A 21,915-nucleotide genomic window follows, 5' to 3' on the forward strand; every position below is an offset into this window, starting at 1 on the left:
TTACATTTTTAAGATTGGAAAACAATGTCAATGCCACAAACGTGAGTTTTCATATATATCTGTGAGTTAATGTGCACAACCGTATGCACATGCGCTCTGTGCATGTACACACACAAAGAATCGACCTTTGTTCCTTAAATTTGTAGCATTGCTTCTGTGCTGACTGATGCTGCTCAGTGGCTTTTGCTCCTTGCTTTTAAATCAGATGTCACTCTCAACATAAACACAAGCTACAGCAGCCCAGCTGTCTTAGCTGAGGAAACAAAGATACATTTCCTCATTTAATGTAAAATATTGTGGTGATGTTATGTTATATTAGGCAGGCAGCTGCCCACATTACACTGTGACAATCAAAAGTATGGATATCTATTTTGAACGCCTCAGCTGGAAAAAATTCAAAATTGTTCATAAAGTTGGCCACAGGTCTGTATGTAAATGGGAGTTAGAAGATTGCTTCATATTTTGATATGTATAATGTTAGTGTTTCTAAAAATACAAAAAAATGTCTTTATTAACAAACTAAAAATAGACGTTATTATATTTTATACTTTAAACTACTGACTTGAACATAATATGAAATAATGTGTTTTCACTGTGAGAATGATGGATCCAATGATAGATAACTTTCAGATTAGTAAAGCTATATTTTTATTTTTTCTAGTTTTCCATTTCTATTTAGATAGGCTGATGCATGGCTTATTCTCTGATGTGTATCCTTTTCTACCTGTACTGATGCTAGCATAACTAAAGCTACCCAAGCATCAGTAAATATGTGAAGCAAGGCAGAAGGATATACTCTTAAAATGAACAGGATCATAACAAAATAACACCACTGCAAGTGTAACAAAAATATGTTGACATCAAATGGTATGTTATTTGAAATCAATATGAAACAATGACACGTACATTTTTTTCAATTTTTTTATTTATTTAATTTTTCCCAATTCTCCAAATTAGTCTGTGATTGGCCTTATTGTCCAAGAAATCATATTTATATACAAATAAATGTGTTGGGAGCTCGCCTTGTAATCGGAAGGTTGCTGGTTCGAGCCCCGGCTTGGACAGTCTCAGTCGTTGTGTCCTTGGGCAAGACACTTCACCCGTTGCCTACTGGTGGTGGTCAGAGGGCCCGGTGGCGCCAGTGTCCGGCAGCCTCGCCTCTGTCAGTGGGCCCCAGGGTGGCTGTAGCTACAACATAGCTTGCCATCACCAGTGTGTGAATGTGTGCGTGAATGGGTGGATGACTGGATGTGTAAAGCGCTTTGGGGTCCTTAGGGAGCGCTATACAAATACAGGCCATTTACCATTTACTTGATGGCGAATGATCCATTTAAATACTTGCTGAGTCCTAAAATTGATGCCAGTGAACTTATCAGCGGTTGGTTTTAAAAAAATCCCCAAAAATCCCCTATGAGCAAGCACTTGGCGACGGTGGGGAGGAAAAACTCCCTTTTAACAGGGAGAAACCTCCGACAGAACCAGGCTCAGGAAGGGGTGGCCATCTGTCGCTGCCGAGTGGGGTTCAACTGTTCACTGTGCACCCTCCTTCTAACAGGAGTTAGGGTTCTTTTACAATGTCAGAAGGAGGGAGGCACTAAGGCACCGCCTTCCGCCCCTCGACGCCCTCACGGTGCCCCCCTCCTTCTCACAGGAGCTTCCTACAGACCAGGTATGAATGATGCCTGAGTGGACATACAAAACTCACAAGTTCCTGGCTCTCACGGCTCCTCTGCAGAGGGTTAGTCGAAGAAGGAGGGGCATCGCGAGGGGCGTCGGGGGCCGGGGGACTGTGCCTCACTGCCCTCCCCTTCTCGAAGAAACCCGTCTTCAACCGAGCCGAGAGAGCCAGGAACTTGTGAGGTGTGCATGGGCGTTTCTCAATATGCGTACTTGTGCGTACTTGCGTTCTCGTGTACTCGTGATACGTCATCAGTCGGAGACCAAGTACTGTTCCAATTCGAAGTACGCATCAAGCCGAGAACGCGAAAAAGTCCCGGATGTGTTCTCGCTCCGCCCGTTTTATCGAGCATGCATCGGTGTGGACTTGGTACAGCTAAATATCCCAGAATGCATTTCATCCAAAACTCAACAGCGGACTCCCGGCACATCGTTTTCAACCCCCCCCCGCTCGCGGTCTTCTCACTACTCAGGTTAAAGAAACCCCAGCAGCTGTCTATAGTATTGAGTGTCCACTAAAATAGAAATAAAAGCGTTCTAACATCTCACCTGCTTGTTTTTATTAAGGTATGTACACGTATGTACATGTACACTATTTTTATTAATAGAGGTTTCACTACTGAGGTTAAAAATGATATATAAGTCACTTAGATCACTTCTAAATGTTAATGTTTGGTGTATTTCAGTGTTTTATTTGTTCCTGAGTAAACCGGTTTGGCTGTGATTAAAGTTAAGCTTCATAACATGTTACTCACAGTTAAATTAAGAGGGGACGGCAGTAAAAACTCCGGACCTGTGACATCATCACGTACGCAGGTGTTCCAATTGTACATATCGCGAGTCCGTGCTCGCGTTCTTGGCGGGTACATACTCCCGTGCATTCTCGGCGAGTACGTACTCACCGAGAACGCGAGTATGTACTCGCGTACTTGAGAATTGAGAAACGGCCCATGTCCTGGTGAGCCTCCACCTTTTATAGGTGGGTGCAGCCTCGACTGTATAGAGACAGACCAGACCAGCTGCACCACACAGACACTTCAAACCTCATCTGAGGACATAAAACACACATATACATATATATCTATATTACTATTAAAAAAAAAATAAAGTTAGGGTTCTTTTACAATGTCAGAAGGAGGGAGGCACTAAGGCACCGCCTTCCGCCCCTCGACGCCCTCGCGGTGCCCCCCTCCTTCTCACAGGAACTTCCTACAGACCAGGTATGAATGATGCCTGAGTGGACATACAAAACTCACAAGTTCCTGGCTCTCACGGCTCCTCTGCAGAGGGTTAGTCGAAGAAGGAGACGGTGGCACTGCACAGGTGAGGACAGGTAGCCAGTTCAGGGTGTGTGAGCGTCAATTTCACTCCCTCACTTCACTATGACTTCTTTGGATACAATATGCAACGCCAATAACGTGGCGCACAGTGTGACGTCAAAAAAGGCGCACACCTTTGACGCTGCGTTTTCTCCGTTTTCCTCGTCCACACGTAAATGCAAAAACGGAGTTTTCGAAAATATCCACCCTGGCAGGCGTTTTTAGAAATCTCTGTTTTCAGTGACCGAAAACGCCGTTTACGTGTGGACGAAAGGTGCAAACGCATAGAAAAATCTGCATTTTCAAAAATACCCGGGTGCGTGTGGACGTAGCCGTAGTCTACAATGTGTCATTGTTTTCGAAAAGGCTCCGGGTTCGCTTTCCACACTGCTTCGCGAAAATTGCGTTTTCAAATGTATAGGCTTTGGAGAGCGTTTTCAAAACACTGCGTTTTCCTTGACCTAAAACGTCATCTCAGTGTGGATGGAAGGCCAACACGGAGAGAAAAAGGTGCGTTTTCCAACGAAAACGTATTAGTGTGGACATGGCCTGTGATGAGTCATGATAGCATTACAGGCTGTTCATTTTAAGTGTGGTGATTAGAAATATTGCAAAATAAAATGCCCACAAATATACTGTAAGAAAAGGCTTTTATTTTTTAGTATATGCTGAATTATCAGTTTCAAAGCTACTCTACCAGAGTTTCACTAAAAAATGAAACAAAGGATTAGTTTTAACCCTTTCATGCATGAATTATGACAACCTCAATTGGGATTTTTTACTTAAGTATTTTTATTAAGCTTTGGGCATGAAAAAAACTTTTTTGAACCTTTTAAACATCTACTTTTCAAAGAGGTTTTTACATGTCCACTTGTCTAAGCAACAGAATGTCATTTATGTTTTGTTTTAAATTGAGTTTCATTGCTGAAACTAAGAAACAACAGGCTGTAGAGGGAGACTTTACTAAGGTTCACTAACTCTCACTATCATATCCAGAGTGGAAAAATCTGCATAGATTTAGCAAAATATATGAATCATTCTTTGGAATAATCCAAGTATGCAAAATAAATATCACAGGAGAGCTTATGATTATAAGACTACAAACACTGACGAGGTCCAGTTCAGAGACACAGGTTTAGCAGAGGTGAAGCCTAGAGGACAGCTGGCAGCTGCACTCATGTATGTCAGTACTCATCTGTCACAAACTGCAGCCTTTCCATGCCTGACTCTGCATACGTGTAAGCACGGAAGAATTTTAAATGATTAGTCATCTTAAGAAATTATCCTGTTTATAGGTGTTTGAAGGGAAAAATAAACTTTAGAAATGAAAATCAGATTTGCTGATCTGCTTTGTTTGTTATTAAATTTGTAAGGTGTCCATGAGTGTTTTCAAAGGTGCCTATAAAAATCGGTGTTACTGATGAATGTTTGCATTTTTTCAAAATAAGACATCTTTTATGAATGATGTGTACAGATACACCCTTAGTAATGGAAAAGGGATGTGAAAATCATCAGTGGAACAGCTGTGTAATAATATTCAGATCGTACACAGATCAGCTGTAACATTACTTCAGTTACATGTGTTAGCATATGCTGGACCCAACAGTGGGAGGCAGAGACAAGTTAAATAAACAAAAGTTAAGCCTTTAATGCACAAAGCCTTTAATCCAAAAAGAACTAATGTTACACACAGTCCAGTAGGCAAAACAAACAGAAACTCCCACTCAAAACACAAGCGAGAAGGAACTCAGGGAAGAAGAGGTGAGGAAACAGATGAGCTTACTTGGGGAGAAGCAAGACACATCCACACATGACAGATTGAACAGAGTTGAAAACAAATAGAGGTAATACTCATGATGGCACACTAACTGCAAAGAGGAAAAGGAACAAAAAGTAGTAAGTAAAAAAAGAAAAAGTCAGCCCAATCTTCACACAGTTCGACCCAGTTTTATTGTTTATTTTCTGATATTTTATGTGTTTGCTTTAAATGTTTGCACAGAAAAAAAGAATAATTATAGACAGTGATAAAGCACACATTTCCATAAATTATCTAAGCCTTTGTACTGTAGGATATGAGGTAAGGGCAGGTTCTGCCTTCTGGACAGATAACCTGATACCTGTATGAAGACTGCCACCATCATCCCAGTCCCCAAGAGTTCTGCTGTGACAGGTCTAAATGACTATCGGCCACATCGGCCACTAGCCCTCACACCGATCGTCACGAAATGCTTTGAGAGGTTCACACCACCCTCACCCACCTGGAGCAGAAGAATTCCTATGTCCGTTTGCTCTTTGTGGACTTCTCATCCGCTTTCAATACAATTATCCCGCAGACACTGGTTGACAAATTACTGACCCTGGGACTGAGCTCCTCTCTTTGTAACTGGGTCCTGGACTTCCTGACCAACAGACCGCAGTCTGTGAGGATCCACAACGTCTCCTCATCTTCCATAGTCCTCAGCACTGGCTCCCCCCAGGGCTGTGTGCTAAGTCCCCTTCTGTTCACGCTGCTTACATATGACTGCTCACCCAACCATCCAGGCTGTCATATTGTGAAGTTTGCGGACGACACAGCTGCGGTTGGTTGCATCACAAACAATGATGAGACCGGCTACAGGAAGGAGGTGGAACACTTGGAGGACTGGTGCAGGCAAAACGATCACTGCTTAAATGAGAAGAAGACTAAGGAGATGATTGTGGACTTCAGGAGGGGAAGACACACACACACCCCTGCACGTTGGAGGATCTGCAGTCAAAGTACTACCCAGCTACGAGTACCTGGGTACGTACCTGGATAGCAACCTCACCTGGAAAAACAACACTTCCAGCCTGATCAGGAAGGCTCACCAGAGGCTCTACTTCCTGAGGAAGTTGAAGCGTGTGGGAATGGAGAGCTCAGTCCTCATCTCCTTCTACAGATGTGCGGTGGAGAGTGTTCTGTGCTCTGGCATCAACGTGTGGCCCGGAAACTGCACTGTGGCAGAGAGGAAAGCTCTACAGAGGGTAGTAAAGGCTGCCTCCCAACCGTCACAGACATATATACCTCCAGATGCAGGAAGAGAGCCACCTGTAACATGAAGGACCCCACTCACCCAGCACACACACTCTTTGTCCCGCTCCCCTCAGGAAGGAGGCTGAGGAGCATTAAATGCAAAACCACCAGACTGAGAAACAGCTTCATTCCAGAAGCTGTGAGACTTCTCAGTGCATAAATGGACAAGAACTGTTATTGTAGCACCTTAACCGCTACTTGACACTTACTGACACTGTCACTTTATCAGTGCTGGTCATCATGCCCTTTGCTGCTAAAGTATTTATTTACACCTATATTTATACCCACACTCCATACCCATACTCCATACTGGTACTCAGGTTGTTGCACTCTAGTTATAGTATTATTTACTGTATTGTCTTATTACTTGTCATTTCTGTTTGTTAAAAAACCCAACTATTTATTATAACTTTAAGGAAAAAATTCTGTTTCCTCATTATTTGGCTTTCTTTTCACTCCGGACCGTGTGTACATAATTTCGTTCCACTTCATGTTAACATGTGATGCGAATGACAAATAAAGCAGAGGTGGGACCAAGTCATTGTTTTGCAAGTCTCAAGTAAGTCCCAAGTCTTTATCCTCAAGTCACAAGTCAAGTCTCAAGTAAAGTCAAGCAAGTCAGAGTCAAGTCGCAAGTCAAGACAGACAACTTTCAAGTCAAGTCCCAAGTCCGAAACTTTGAATTTCAAGTCCTTTCAAGTCTTTTTTTTAACCCTCTGGGGTCCCGGGTATAATTGGCCGTTCTTGACTACTTTTGATTTTACTTCTATATTTCACTTTTAAAATATGTTTTTCTTGCCTTGTTTGGTATCATTATTTACAGCAGAACCTCAAATATCTGAAATTTGAGTTATTTTTTTCATTTTGGTATACTATATTAGCACAGTTGATCTAAATTCAGACAAAAAATTCAGAATCCGAGTAGAAAAAAGTTATATTTTTTTACATGTTTAACGAATCATTTTCATAACTTGAAATGCAAATAGAAATTGTACATTTCTAAAAATTATGCACAAGTTTTGCAAACAACAAAGTTATATGGTACTATTTACCTAAAAATGCAGCCAAGGCCTCAGGCGTTTTTTATATAACCATTTAAATCTATTTACAGAACAATCAGGTGTGCTGCATCAAATAAGAAGGCACACAAATTATTTGTGCCAGTCCAAAAAATGTAGTTTGTGTTCAGTATAAGACAGAGGAGAACACCACAGGCCTAAACCCTGCAGGTCTGACAACTGGAGGTGCAACAGTCCAGTTTTCTATGTGGAGACAGCGTTTACACTGGAATCTGCCTTTGACAGCTTTTTTAGATCAAATATGAAATTCAGCAGTCTAACCGACACACAATACAAAACAATAACTACACAACAAACTAACTATAGCCTCCAAACACGCTAAACGTCACTAATGTCTCACATATGAAAACTCTCTCTCTCTCTTTCTTTCGCTCGCCCGCTCTCCGTCGCGGGTGTCACTCCTAAAAACTTCCCCTTCTCCCTAAACAACCAAATGTCACATGTTGCCTTATCATTTTTTTGATTGGCTGACATGGTAAACTCTAACACCAATAGGGAAGGGGTGTTTTTTCTTTTTCTTTTTTCACTCGCAAGTGGAGAGCGTATGCTAGGCTGTCTGTAGAAAACGCCGTTTTTGTCTAGCATCCCTGTTGAGAATAACCTTTGCAAATAAACAACAGCTAATAATATAAGATCAAAGTATTTTATTTGATGTATTGACATAAATGACAGAAGAAAAAGGCCATGTATAGCAGGACTACTCAATTACACACTAAGGTGGGCCAGATTTTCTAACCAAAAAAAATTTTTTTCCCTGGCTCAGACATGCAAAAGTTAAACACGACCATACACTAATTGCAAATTAAACACAGTGATTTTGAATTGTGATGTGATGGTAAAATAAATATTTGTCAGTCTAAACTGGGTTAAATCTACGGGGTTAATGATGGGGAGGAGACGGAGAGAGACTGAGTACAGCTACAGAACCCACTTTCTGAAACGGACCCTGCTCACCATTCACCGACAATTCTGAGCTAACAAGTTGCATGTTATTCTTGGATGCGCTTGCAGGACCGGATTTAAAATAGCATGACAAACATATCATACCTGTTAAAGCCAAACAGTATCATCAACGTAGCCCGAAGAACATTTGCTAATAAGATGAAGTTAGCTAAGTCAGCTGTCTCATCGTAGCAAAAAAAAAAGAAAAGAAAAAAAAAGCACCACCTACCGTTCTTTATGCAACTTCAAATGTCGGACAAAGTTGGAAGTTGTTCCATCTCCGTCTGTGATTCTCTTCTTGCATGTTTTGCATATTGCATTTCGTTTTTTGTTGACTACTTCGTAGTTTATGTACCCGAAAGAAATTACTCTTGGAAGCATTTTTGGCTCGAGCGTTTTTGTTCTTGTTTTTTTCAAATCTGGTTAATTTGATTGGCTGTGCTACAGCCCAGCCCACATACATACGGAGTGTGGTAAGAATGAATGAATGAATAAAGTGAATTAATGGTCCGCACTTTTTATATAATATGTATGTTAAATTTTAGATTTGGGTAAAATATCAAGTCTTTTCAAGTAAACAGGTTCAAGTCCAATTCAAGTCCCAAGTCACTGGTGTAAAAGTCCAAGTCAAGTCACAAGTCTTACAACCTTTTTTCAAGTCAAGTCTAAAGTCATAAAATTAATGACTCGAGTCTGACTCGAGTCCAAGTCATGTGACTCGAGTCCACACCTCTGAAATAAAGCTCCTCGAATCCTTGAATACAGGTGAAAAAACATGATAAAAACCAGGAAGAATACATTTCCCACAGTTGCAAACCTGAGGATGCTAACTTAGATCCATGAAACATAGTTTTGTTTATTCGTTTGTTTACAGTGACAGTAACAAAGTGGAGGTTAAAAAAGGCAGTGTAGGGATAAATTTCCTCCAGTAGGAGGCGATATTCTTCCTCAGGCCCTTCGACGAAGATCGTCTATTTTGAAGAGGCATCACTTTCCCCGTCTGTGACGCTGACCTTGAGTTACTCCCTTCACTGTGGATGGAGCAGAGTGTGACATCTTAGTACTTTTAGCATCCCAGGTGACGCCTACGGAGACCGCGAGAGGATGGAGAAGGGCTGCACCGTTGACAGACAGGCGAAGTGAACGAGAGGTGATAAATAAAGAGCTGGGATTGCTCGTTAAACGGCCTGTCACTGTCTGGCTGATTCTGACGGACAGCTAGCATCAGACAGCGGCTACATGAGCTAGCCGCTGGCCATGTCAGCTAATCAGCTTCTGTGTCGGTAACAGGACAGCGGAATGCCATTTGGGAACTACCTTATTTTAACCCCATTATTTATTGGTGAGTAAGCTCTCTTTGCATCAGTGCTACCTCATTAGCGAGTTTCGTGAACAGTTTGCGTTTACGTGACTCTACATTCAGCTGTTCACGTCATGCCACGATGACACCTGTCTGTCTGTCCAGGATGAAGAGGCTGGAGAAAATGGCAGGACGGCGGTGCTTGTTTTCGCCCACAAAAGGCGTGCGTTAACTTGTTTAACACAGAAACAAGCACAGGGTTCACATGATCACATTTTGTTAAATAGAATCAACCAGAATAGACTCCAGTTCATTTGTTTTTTGCGTTAAGAGCTTATCTGTGACCCTGTAGGCTAAGACTTCGGGTTTGTGCTGTTTATCTAAGTAGCACAAAGCTGCGGATATTGTTTCCCGTATCGGCTTACTGTCCGGGGCCAGCGCTGGCCTCTCTTGCACCTTAGGATCAGAACCAGGTGGCGAGTCATGCAGGTGGTTTTATAGATCAAATGAAAGAAGAAGGTGATATTTGAAATGAGGAAATCAGATTGCTCATTGTGTACATTATGTGCAAGTTCCTCATTATTTAACTCTGCAGAATGCCAGCAGTCCCATGCACACAAGTGTGGAAATCAATGATCACAGGGCTGTGCCAAATTTATTTCAGTTGGTCTTTTGTTCCACCTGCCTGCTATTTTGATCTCAGGTGAGCCAGGCTAATACAATAAAATAAAATAAAAAATTTAAAGTAAAAATATTCATATTTAAATGGGACGTGGCCTGGGAGGGTTCAGGGTCACCTGATCTAGCCTAAACTATAAGCTGTATCCAAAAGGAACCTTAAAGTATAATCTTAAAAGTAGAGCGGGTGTCTGTCCTGAATCCAAGCTGTCTAAAACAAACCGCTTTAGATCCCTTCTTTTCATCTGATTGGCAGCTCCTCACCAACAGAAGGTTTGTGGTTTGGTTGTCCAGGTGTGGGTGATTATTGTCACAGGGGCCAAGGTGTAAAGAGCCGAGTGAGGAATAAATGCAATAACCTCCCAAATTATTGAGCAAATACCTTTAACACTGAAATTATTCCCAGAAGCTGTTGTTTTTTTATCCTTCTTTTCTGATTGTTTGCACTTTCTTCTACCAGGTGCATGAGTCCTTTGGGTCCTGCAAGGAGAACCCATGGAACCCGACATCATACCCTTGCACTCCTCCTCCCTGCCTCTGATGGATGATGATGGTGATGGGGAGGTGGCATCAGAGGAGGATGAGTTTAAGGACTTTTCTGTCGGGATGCCCTGCTCCTCTCTTAATTTTGCTGATGCAACTGAGTCACCTTCTAGTTTCAGACCTCCTTCTCCAACCTCAGAACCAGCCACTCATCAACCCAGTTGCAGCTCTAAGTGCGCAGGTGAACAATCCCAGCCTACATCCAAAGTGAAGCTGGAGTCTGGTAAGGCTCAGACGGATGTAGGACAGCAGGATTCTAATGCTGAACCTTATTTGCACCTCACAAATGGATTTGCTGAAAGTGAACATAACTCTGGGGCCCATACTTCTTCTGTAGCGGGTGGTCGGTCTCCTGTGGAGGAAATGGGGTTTGCTGATTTCACTGTGTTTACAAAGCAGATGGGACACCCCTGGTGTTGTGGCTTCTCTCCAATGGCTAACGCAGAGCAGAAGGATGCGAGAGTAAGAGGGACAAACAGCAGCTTTAGTGAACAAATGCATGAATCAGGAGAGGATTGTATTATGGAATCTGAGCCCAGATCTCACTGTGCACACAAGGAAAAACAAAACATCTGCACTGAGATCAGGGACAGTGAGAAAAGAGATAAAGCACTTGTGCAACCATCTCAGGTCCATCATCAGCCTCAGGAAGCTGCAGGAAATTTGAATTTTCCATCGGAAGAGAAGGAGCTAGATAAGCCTTGGGATAGTCAGAGGGAAAGGAGGAATAGCTTTAATTCTCCTCAAACCTCTGAGGTACAGGATGATGGAGATGCAGAAGAAATCTTTCAAACATGTAGTATGTATGAGCCTATGTCAGAGGACTTGGCATCCTTCAGTGATGATTTGTCGTTTGAGGTTGCTTCTGCAGATTTGGAACCAAATGTTTCATCCCTTGCTTCTCAAGATGATCAAACAGATTGGGACCAGTTTGATGAAGAGGATGAAGACCTGGGAAACTGCAGACGTTCTGACTCTTTTGGAAACAGCAATGTGACGAACCTCAACCAAATTGAGTCAGAGAGGGGCGTTCATCACTGCGAATATCCGACTCAGGAAAATTCTGCTACCTCCAAACAGTCACAATCTGGAACAAATTTGCAAGACAGATTTGCTGACTTTACTGACAGCAGTTTTGAGCATCACAGACCTCAAGAAGATCTTCAAAAAGCTGATGCAGGGGTGCAGATCCTGGGAAATCTCCCACTGAGTGACAGCTTTGCAGATTTCTGCTCAGCGCCCACGCAGGAGGATGAAGAGGTGTCGTGGGCAGAATTCAGTGACCAGAGTGCAGAGGATGGAAAAAGTTGGAGACAGTTCAGAGTGCCAGTCAGCAGCCAGCAGACTGATGTAGATGATGAGGAAAAGAATAAGCAGGACAGAGTGGAAGGAACAAGAAGGAACAGCTCTCAGGTAGAAGTTAATTTTATTTAAAAACCTAAACCGCTGCTTACATTGTCAGTTGTATGTTTTTATTATTAAATGTTACCAATTTTTTTTAGGAAGAATGTAAGCTATTTATAGGCATGGTCATGTTTTAAAAATATAAATGCATATTTCTGAACTTCTAGTTTATAAATGAACAGTCTTATATTCCTGTCTGACCAGGATTCACTGCCCTGTCGTGTCCAGGAAATCCTTCAGGCCAGTTTCCCGAAGGTAGTGGTTCCAGCTGTGGAAGATGAGAAGGAGCTGATTGGCCTCAGTGCTTTGCTTCAAGCTGAGCATCTCTCTGAGGGTGGGGAGGAGGTACCAGTCACCAGCAGTGCTCAGTGGTGAGGAGAACCTCCTGAACTATGGCTTAACCAATCTGGAAAGCCATCAGCTAGTCTTGCTCTTTGTGACAGGTGGATACTGACATACGTCAGCTGCATCTCTGCTAAGCCGGTGTCTGTGAACTGGACCTTGTCAGTGTTTGTGGTCTCATAATCTCTCCTGTGATATTTATTTTACATACTTGGATTATTCCAAAGAATGCAGGCAACCACCAAGATCCCACTGCCTACAAACATTCAGTAACACTCAGAAAAGTTTGCTGGTAATTAGATAGTGTTAATAAATATCTTTCACTAAATATGATCCTATCCTGTCACTAAGTTTTCTACATGTCCTAGTTTACATTATGAAAGAAGTTATTATGAGTGAGAATCTCTTGAATGTCTAACACTTTTCTACTAAACAGTCATCTTCTACTTTGGTTAGTTTTTTCTGTTTTAAACAATCATTTATTAAAACTTATGTTTTCCTTTAACCCTTTCACGCGTAGTGGTCACTACAGTGGACAGCTATTCAGAGACTGTTTGCTTGTTTGTGTCAGTGTTGATGGTGTACTTGCACATAAACCACTACATTGGACATTGATGTGTCACTCCATACCCTGCCACCCACTCCAAAGGTGATGTTGTCCACCTAAGTGGACATGCAAAAAACTATTTGAAAAATAGTTTAAAAAATGAAGTTCAAAAATCTTTTTTTTTTTTTTTTTGCCTAAAGATGAATAAAAATACAAATCCTGTTTGAGGTTGTCATAATTCATGCATGAAAGGGTTAATATAAATCTGGTCTGAAGATGTACCCTATAGGATTAGTTTGCACTGTTAAGGACATATATATCCAGTTTGTTGTTGTTATCCTTAACATTTTAGAATTTCATTCCTTGATATAGCAGATAAAGTAATAACTTCTCAAAATCTTTGCTGCTTTGTAATTTTCTTCTGACCTTCCAGGATTCAGCAGGAGATGTTGAGGCCACATCAGGATGTCCACAGTGCAGTTGGGCTCCAGTTTCAGTGGGGTGGCTCCCATACTAACAGGACTCTGCTCAGTTGCCTTGGCGTGGACACAAGGAACGTTGTGAGTTAGGCATCAGTAGAATTTCCCCTTACACGGCTTAAACTGCTGCTAAAATGGACCAAAAATTCTGTTGGTATCTTCCAATGTTATAGTGTTGCTAACACTTGCTCATTCCCAATTCCAAGGTGTTCACTGGGAGGAATAAGCAGTTTGTGACTGTGCCTGCTTTTGCATCCAGTCTGGTGAGTCTTGCTGCAGTAAATGTGAATGAATTTCACTGTTGTGTGGTAGGAGATCAGACCAACTGTGTCTTGACTGATTGTCTCTGAATCGAGGACAGATTTAGCAGTACTAAAGCATACTGGGCTTTGTCGCTTCCCTGTGGGACCGGTTGCTCTTTATGTATCTTTATTCAGTGTTTCCCAGCTGGAATATCAGTTTCTGTCACTTTCAGGGAATGCTTGAGCCCACCAAAGATGCTGTGCCAGCTGCCTGCTCTTCAGAACGCACAGCTGTTACAGCACAAGCACCTCCAGGGCCCCGGGATATACCGGGCCCCTCAACACATTCAGCGCAGGTAAACTTGTCTGTTTGATTTGACTCACAAAGCATTACACATGAATGGAATAACTTAAAATACCACTAAAGAAGGTCAATTTTGTGTCGTGGCAGGAGGAGCTCCCTTCCAGCCAGCTGGACTGGAGCGGTCGTGGCCTTAGCAGCTCTCAGGACGGTACGTCCCCTCGCCGAGCCCACATTTCTGGGGTCGGAAGTAGACTACCAGTCATGGCTTCTATTATCAAACCAAACCTTTTGTTAAGATTTAACTATGGGCTTCTCACTATCTTCACAGCATGTGCTTTTTCTCCTTGAATTTACTGTGTTTCCCCTTAAGGCACTTTGCAGTAATACGGGATCACAACATGTCTCAAAATATAATATTTTCCTTTAATAATAATTTCCTCTCAAGAATAACAATCATCCAGTAATTTGAAATTATGACCAAAAACAGGGGAAACACTGTGCTGACCTCCCTTTTTGCTCTTTTTCTTCACCTGTTGTATTTACCTGTTGTCCTGTTGAGAAAACATTTATCTCAGTATTTATCAGTCTAATTTATTTATGGACAATTTCTAATGAACTCACACCTGATGTGTAAGAAGCCTATTGAAGACATGATGTGCATACTAACCTGTTTCTTTTCTGTTTTGTGGTTGACTCACTGAGCATGAAAATAACGTGCACTCTAAATAAAAAAATGTTCCAAGACTCCACAGAAAAACGCAAATTAGATTAAAATATGGCCAATCTCCCCTTCAGTGTAATCTCGCCTGTGTACATCTGGATCACTTCAAGCATAACTGCCTAATTTCATGATGAACATCAAACTTTTGGAAAGCAAAGGTCAAGGAGATGATCTTGAAGGGGACTTCAGCCAAGTGTTGGTGGGGTACAGTTGTTTTTTTGTTTTTTTTTGTTTGTTTGTTTTTGTTTGGTTTTTTTGTTGGGTTTTTTTTGGGGGGGGGTGTTGTTTTTTGTTAATTTGCCTTTTGTCAATTGAATTGCAGAACTTTTTGATGACACCGCAAACAAAAAAAGGGCAGGTAGGAAAATCCCATCTGGTTCTTTCATAACTTAATGCGACAGGGATTCAAACCAACACACTAAAAAAGATATAGCTGTGTCAGTGCTGGAAAACAGCTGTGAACAGTCATACCGAAACTCATTTTGCTGCTGCATATGTTTAAGAGGGTGAAGCTAAAATAAAGTGTACTAAATAATTATAACTAACAAAGAGTTTGTTTTCCATGTCTGACATGCAGCGTGGCTGAAAGCATAGCTTACTAACTTAAAAATCTGAATTGTGACTACTAAAATATAAAATCCATTTTTAATTTGTAGCATGAAACGTAGCATCTTTTTTGATGGTGTTTATTGATATACACGTATATAACGAAGGATGGTTTTTATTTATTTGTAATTTTTTATTTTATTTTTAGATCAGCAACACATAGAAGACAAAACTTAGGGCAGAACAAAGAATAAAGTTGTAATAATGAAGCTTGCACAGCAGAGGGCAGTGTGCAGGGTGTAAGTGGTGCTGATTGCAGAAAGAAAGTCAAAACACATTACTAGTTTACAGGAACAAATCTAAGAGGATGCAGGATGCAATCTTATTATTGTACATCATTTTATGTAACTGTGTTCTGTAATTTATTATTTATTTATTTCTGTTAGATATGAAGCCAATTTGGGGGTTAATTTAATTTGTGGGATTACTGTCCTAATAGAAGGCAAGCTTTCATAATTACAACTGCAAAGGAGGAGTCACAGTTAAAGCTTGCAGGTGTGATTTTTATGTTGTCAGTTAATACTTAATCCTTTGTTTTTCTTTTAGTTTTTTTTGCACTTGATTCTAGATATGATCGTGCTGAGTGTGGCAGTGTTTGATTCCAATTCGCTTTATTTTGAGAAAACAGGTTTTGAGTGCTTTTCAGTGTTTCATTATCAATCAGACATGTTTCTGCACTATTTCTGTAAAACCCCACACTTTTCTTTCTTTTTTTTTTTCTTTTTTTTAAAATAATGAGTTGTGCCTTTTTTGCTAAGCATTTTCTAATGAGTGCTTTTTTTTTCTCTCCCAAATGGTGAAATAATGTTTGGACCTACAGTGACAAAAACCATTTTTTCCTCTTAATTTATTCAGATTTACTGCTCAAATTGAGAATTAATGCACTGCTATCAGAGTAGAGGGAAATAGTTGTAAATACTGAAATAAATCGGTTGATCCTTTCTGCTTGGTTTGTCTTTTCTTGTCTTCAAGTTTTCACTCTTTTATCACTTTGTGATAAAACCACTTTTCTCAGTGGTTGACTATAGTTACAATACTCAAAGCTTAACCATTTGCATGGCTTTTCTGTTTATTTATTTATTTTTTGCAAGACAACAAATGTAAAAGTCCAAAGAGCAGAGACTTTTTTAAACCCCCATCTAATTTAAATTTTGTGTCATTTTTCTGTTCCAAACTGTCAGATAGTCAAACAAGATTTTACATAAAAACATTCAGTTAACACTAAATGATTGTGTTGAGTCTTTTGGGGAATGATTCTGTGATTCTGTAATAATTCAGAGACGTGATTTCTTATTACTTAGTTATAAGTAATAAGAAATCGCATCTCTAAATTTAATAGCTAATTGTGCCACCTTTAGAACATGTACAACCAAATGCTTTGTGCTTTGGTGCAGCCACATTTAGGGGCTGGTTTTGAGGCCTAATGGTTCTTTTCAGATCTTCCCACGGCATCTCAGTGGGGTTCTAGTCCAACCTCAAACTAGCTCATGCTAAAATTGAATTTTAGTCAATTTATGAGCCATTTAGAAGTGAACTTCTTGGAAGTGTTTTGTTTATTGTTATGTTTAGATCATTGTCTCACCAGGGTTGCCCTTGCACCCAAAACTGGGTTCTGGGATTTTTGACACGAGCCCCCAGGCATGCTAGCATAATCATCGATCTGGTTTTAAACCCAGATAAATGGGAGGTGTGCGTTAGGAGAATCCAAGCAGATCCACCTGCTGTGGGGACCCTTTAGGAGCAGCCGCAACTACTTTTTGTTCTACAAGATTTTTGGTCAATATCAAGTTTCTCTCTGCCAGCTGGCTCCAACAGCATTCCACCTACACTTCCATCCTTGATTCTTCGTAAAACATCCAATTTGTGGAATTCTGAGTCTGGTTTATACCAGGTGTGACAGGATCCTCTTTTACTAAAAAGTTCATTCTAATCATTCTTTAAAACATTGACCCAAAATGTCTGAGGCCATTAGAGTATGTTTTAGCAGAGTCTGTATAAGCCTTAGTCTTCCTCAAAAGATGCTATAACATCTACACTCTTCCATGGATCTCATTTTTGCCCACTGTGCACAGTTTCTTACACATTTCTCTTTAGATGTGTGTTTCTGCTGACCTCTATTTTTTTTTTAATGACTTCCAGGATGAGCCGTCCTGGAAAGGGGGACTACTTTTTCAAGCCTTTATTTATTGGTAATGTCTCATTGTGGATCTGGAGGCCATGTGTCTGCAAGGGTTTACATGAACTGGCCTCAAAAATAGCTTTGTAACCCATCCCAGACTGATGTATTTATCACTTTCTTCTTAGGTTCTTCAGAATTTCTTTGGATTTAGGATTACTGTATTGCTGGAAGGTCATTTAACTGACTCTGCGCTTCTGAAAATCTCTGTTATTTTTAGTTAGGACTGGTAGTAGGTGTGGTTGTCTAGTCCAGCTGTGTGTGTGTGTGTGTGTGTGTGTGTTTACACAAGGTCAGTTGGTATTAATTGACCTTTAAGACTACTTCAGTTGCACACAAAAAAGGAAAAAAAATCAGAACATGGGGCCAAACATTTTTTTGAACTACAAATGACAAGATTTTATTTCATGACCTTATAAGGACAAATCCACCAGAGTCTCCAGGAGGAGGCAATCCTCATCAATTAGTACACAAGACAACTAGTTTGATTGGATTATTCTATTTCATCTTTAAGGTAGAACCTGTTAGCATTACCATTCACTAGTATTACACACAATAATCACATATAAAACTTAAAAGAGAAACGCACTAAAATAAAACCCAACTTTAGCGGTGTGTTTCTACTGACCTCTACTGTTTAACCTTCTTCATTGCAGTGAAGCGGCAGCCTCCTGGTTGTGACTGGTTTTGTCAGTACAGTTTTACTGTAACATTAACAAGCATTACAAATGACAGCATGACCGAACAATAATGCCTCAATTTGAGTCTAAATTCTAATTTTCACTGCTGGTTATATTTATTCTTCATCTGGTAACATGGCTCTAACATATAACTTAGTGTGTCCAAAAACACACTGCTCTTTATTTACACGAAAAATCTAATAAACCATCATGGACACATTAAGTATCAAGTATAAAGCTGGAGGATTTCTTGTGGCACATGATTTAATGTGACTTACGGTAACTAAGCCCTTGTTACATTCCTGTTGTGACAAGTCACAGTATGTCTTCTGTGAAAAAGGTTTCACTACAGTACACAACACCACTGGGTGTTCTCAGAAGTGAAGACTTCCACCACAGCAGGCTACAAAACACTTATTTTACACTTTGGTATAAGAGTCCTCTTTAAAACTAACATACTAATATACATATACTTGCCTTCCAAGTGTACACGTGGATAACATCTAACAAACAAAACTGCTGACACCACATGTCATTAAGGTTCTTTTATTTACCTTAATGATTGTAGCCATTTCCTTTGACTGTCCTGATAAAAAGACAAAGCTTCAGACCTCTTCTTCTTTCTCCCTTATGCTAGCACAGACTGTTGTGCTCTCAACCTGGATTACTTTGGTCCTGAGGATGACAGCAGGTCCAGCAGTTTCACACAAAGCCAGAATCCCACCCCAGGTAAATAACTACACCTCTCAATTGTGATACTACCTTGGAGCAATACAGAAATGAGCATAGATCTGGGGTGGACAAACCAATCTTATTTATTTAATTCAATTTTATTTATATAATGCCAAATCACAACAACAGTCTCCTTGTAACGCTAAATGTTATAAGGTAAAGCCCCTACAATAATACGGAGAAACCCCAACAATTAGACATGCTATCAGCAAGCGCTTTAGTGACAGTGGAAAGGAAAAATGTCATTTTAACAGGAAGAAACCTTCAGCAGAACCAGACACAAAGAGGGGTAGCCATCTGCCATGACTGGTTGGGGGAGGGCTCATCTCTTTATAAGCTTTTTAATGCATCCACCCACAACAATCCCAGTTTCATTTGGAAACTTGGGAAAATTAATCGCCCACCCCTGCCTTCAATGCTGCTTATGTTGTATGTCTTGTTATAACGAAACACTTTTGTGTAAAGGAATCGATCCAGAGCTGTATGAGTTGACCATCAGCAAGCTGGAAATCAACACTAACAGCAGCCACCCAGAGGACACTTTGAATCGCCTGATGTCCTCTGCAGAGAAGACGAGCATTTCAGTGAGGTCAGTGAATCTGATATATGATCGGTTTTTTGTTTTAAATTGAAATAATTCAAAGCCAGTTTAACTGTTACTGTTTGGTTGTGTGCGCTCTCTGACAGAAAATTCCTGCCGAGTGAAGAGCTGAGTGAAGAGCTGAGGAGTGAAGAGGCTTCCAGGGTGATCGCTGTGCTTCCTAACCTGTCTTTCATGAAGGCCAAGGTCCTCATGTTCCCAAGCATACTCCTACCCAAAGCACGCTGTTCTCCAAAATGACAACACATTATTTATATTTACAACAAACTGCATTGTGAAAATATGAGATATTTTTGTTAAACACACACAAATGGAAGAGTTCAGAACATTTGATAACACAACTGATCATTTTAAACACATTCTGAGTTCTCCTTCCACTGTTTATTCCAGCTGACTGCAAACCTCTTTTATACGCTGCAGGTGAAACACTTCAGTGTATAAAAGAGGACAAAGGACACACCTGTGCATTCTTGATTGTAGCTTCTTGTAGCAAGACCTGCAGATCCATTTTAGGAACTGAGACAGGATGAAGAACAGGCGACATGAGAAGGCACAAATTAGAGAAAAGAGAAAACCCTTTAATCTCTCACTTGGCCTTGGCCTTGGCCTGCTTTCCCATGTATGTAGCTGATTCAACATGGGCTGTTTAAAGAGGTATGGAATAGGTATACTACTACATGTGAGGTCACATGAAATCATAGTATACACAGTGACTGAAAAGCCTCCTTGTGGGATTTGAATACTCCATAGGTATAAAGACTTATTGGGAAACGAGGTTGATTTTCCTGCTTTAGTAAAAATACTCCACCTGCTGGCTATCCTCTGCTTTTAGGGTGAAAGTTGTGAGTAAAAAAATATCCTCATATATAAGGATATTCAAATTTCAAAGCATACGAAACTGCAAACTGCACTGCGGAAGATCAGCAGCAACAGTACAGTGTGTAGAAGTATTATTCTCCTCAATGTGCAGTGTTGTGATTTAGTTTGGTTTAACGTTCCTTTCACCCACATTTATTTAGTCTGTTACAGGAAACACGTCAGTCCAAATGGATATTTTTATATGTATGTTGTTATTTCTACCTAAAAACGACACACAAGGTTATTTTAATGTAAGGCTATAACAGACAAATCATATAAAAGACAGAAAGAATGTGATTATGTAAAGTGGCCTTTTTAAAGAAATATAAATTTAAAACAATTTCTTTGTTTGTTTAATTTCAGCTTTAGCGAAATCACCTTTGTTTTCACTTTTTCTTTTTTCTTCCTCTATTACAAAGTTTTGCTTCATGCCAGTTACAGTATTCTGTTATGGTCTGTTTTAGTATTAGGATGCCATACATGTGTTTCCATATAAAAGTCACGAAAGTATTTGAGGTTTCTTTGATGATAACATTTTTTTTCTGTTTCCTGCTCCTGGCTGATTTTTTGTTTTTATGTTTTATGATGCCCACAAACTAATAGGCTACATGTTCCTGACTATTTTAGAAAATATTTAGCATTATTTTTGTTCATTTGTTTGTTTCCCATGGTTTTATGTTACTGAGGTGCTTTGGAGTATAAAAACATTGTCCTGAAATACTGCTGTGACCAGCTTGTTGTCCACTTGTGCACATTCCTGAGAAACAAACAGCTGCTTCCTGTAGTTGCTTTACAATAAAATGAAGGGTTTATGTACAGTCATGACAGTCAAAGAAAGAACACCTTCTTTGAATCTGAAATGGGCCTGCCTGATCTCACAAGCAGCCTTCTGTCAAACAGGAAGTCGCTAATCCCAATGCAGGTGGGAGCGTGGGACGTAGAGCTGGGATGATGGTGTTGAAAGCATAACTTTAGTGCAAGGGATCCAGGAGGGGGTCGATGATGGGTTTGAAATGGGACGACACAACATCCTCAAACATTTTCATTACTAATGAGGTCAAAGAAACAGGACTGTAGTCATCAAGGCAAATTTTAATTGTTTTGGGGAAACAGAAAAATGGTGGAGGCCTTAAAGCAGGCTGGCACATTTCTTCAGCGAGGTATTGAAGATATCAGCTGAAGTACACAAGTTTGCTCAAGCTGTTTTGCATAGGTTCTGTCTAATGAAGAGTCTATTTACATCTCTTTCAGAAGCAGTTTATGAAAAATTAACTACATCCCATAAATCAGTAGTTTATGGAGCCGCCTTTAGCATCAATAACTTAAAGTAATGATTTTCTGTATGACTTTGTAAGTCTCTTGCAGAGGGATTTTACCCTACTCTCCTTTACAGTGTTGCTTCACCCCATTGAGATTCATGTTATAATAAGGTCCTGTCCTGTTGTATGAACCAGTTTGGACCAAGCTTTATCTATGAGACAGATGGCCTTACATTTAACTCTAGAATAATTTGGTATGCAGAGGAGTTCATGGTCGACTCAGTAACTGCAAGAAGCCCAGAGCCTGTCGCTGCAAAGCAAATCCAAATCATAACACCTACACACACTGCTTCTGCTTTTGCCTTAGTTTTTGC

The 21,915-nt window shown here is 40.4% G+C and overlaps 1 protein-coding gene across 4 annotated transcripts; it reads left to right on the forward strand.

The window, feature by feature from the left end:
* The first annotated feature begins 9,125 nt into the window (after positions 1-9,125).
* On the forward strand, positions 9,126-19,983 carry LOC102079907 (aftiphilin). Of its 4 annotated transcripts, none has more exons than XM_005473654.4 (10): positions 9,126-9,411; positions 10,508-12,003; positions 12,223-12,365; positions 13,317-13,443; positions 13,569-13,625; positions 13,838-13,960; positions 14,056-14,116; positions 18,734-18,820; positions 19,289-19,412; positions 19,511-19,983. In XM_005473654.4, the coding sequence occupies exons 2-10, from the start codon at positions 10,543-10,545 to the stop codon at positions 19,662-19,664; spliced, it is 2,337 nt and encodes a 778-aa protein (XP_005473711.1). In that variant the 5' UTR covers positions 9,126-9,411; positions 10,508-10,542; the 3' UTR covers positions 19,665-19,983. The 4 variants fall into 4 exon arrangements, with proteins under 4 accessions (XP_005473711.1, XP_013123927.1, XP_019222592.1 ...); XM_013268473.3 differs by having other exon boundaries at positions 9,127-9,411; positions 12,199-12,365; positions 19,511-19,980; XM_019367047.2 differs by lacking the exons at positions 18,734-18,820; positions 19,289-19,412; positions 19,511-19,983 and adding an exon at positions 14,952-16,178 and having other exon boundaries at positions 9,129-9,411; positions 12,199-12,365.
* Positions 19,984-21,915: the final 1,932 nt, after the last annotated feature.

This window comes from Oreochromis niloticus, linkage group LG13, assembly GCF_001858045.2.
Source record: "Oreochromis niloticus isolate F11D_XX linkage group LG13, O_niloticus_UMD_NMBU, whole genome shotgun sequence".
Taxonomy (NCBI): domain Eukaryota; kingdom Metazoa; phylum Chordata; class Actinopteri; order Cichliformes; family Cichlidae; genus Oreochromis; species Oreochromis niloticus.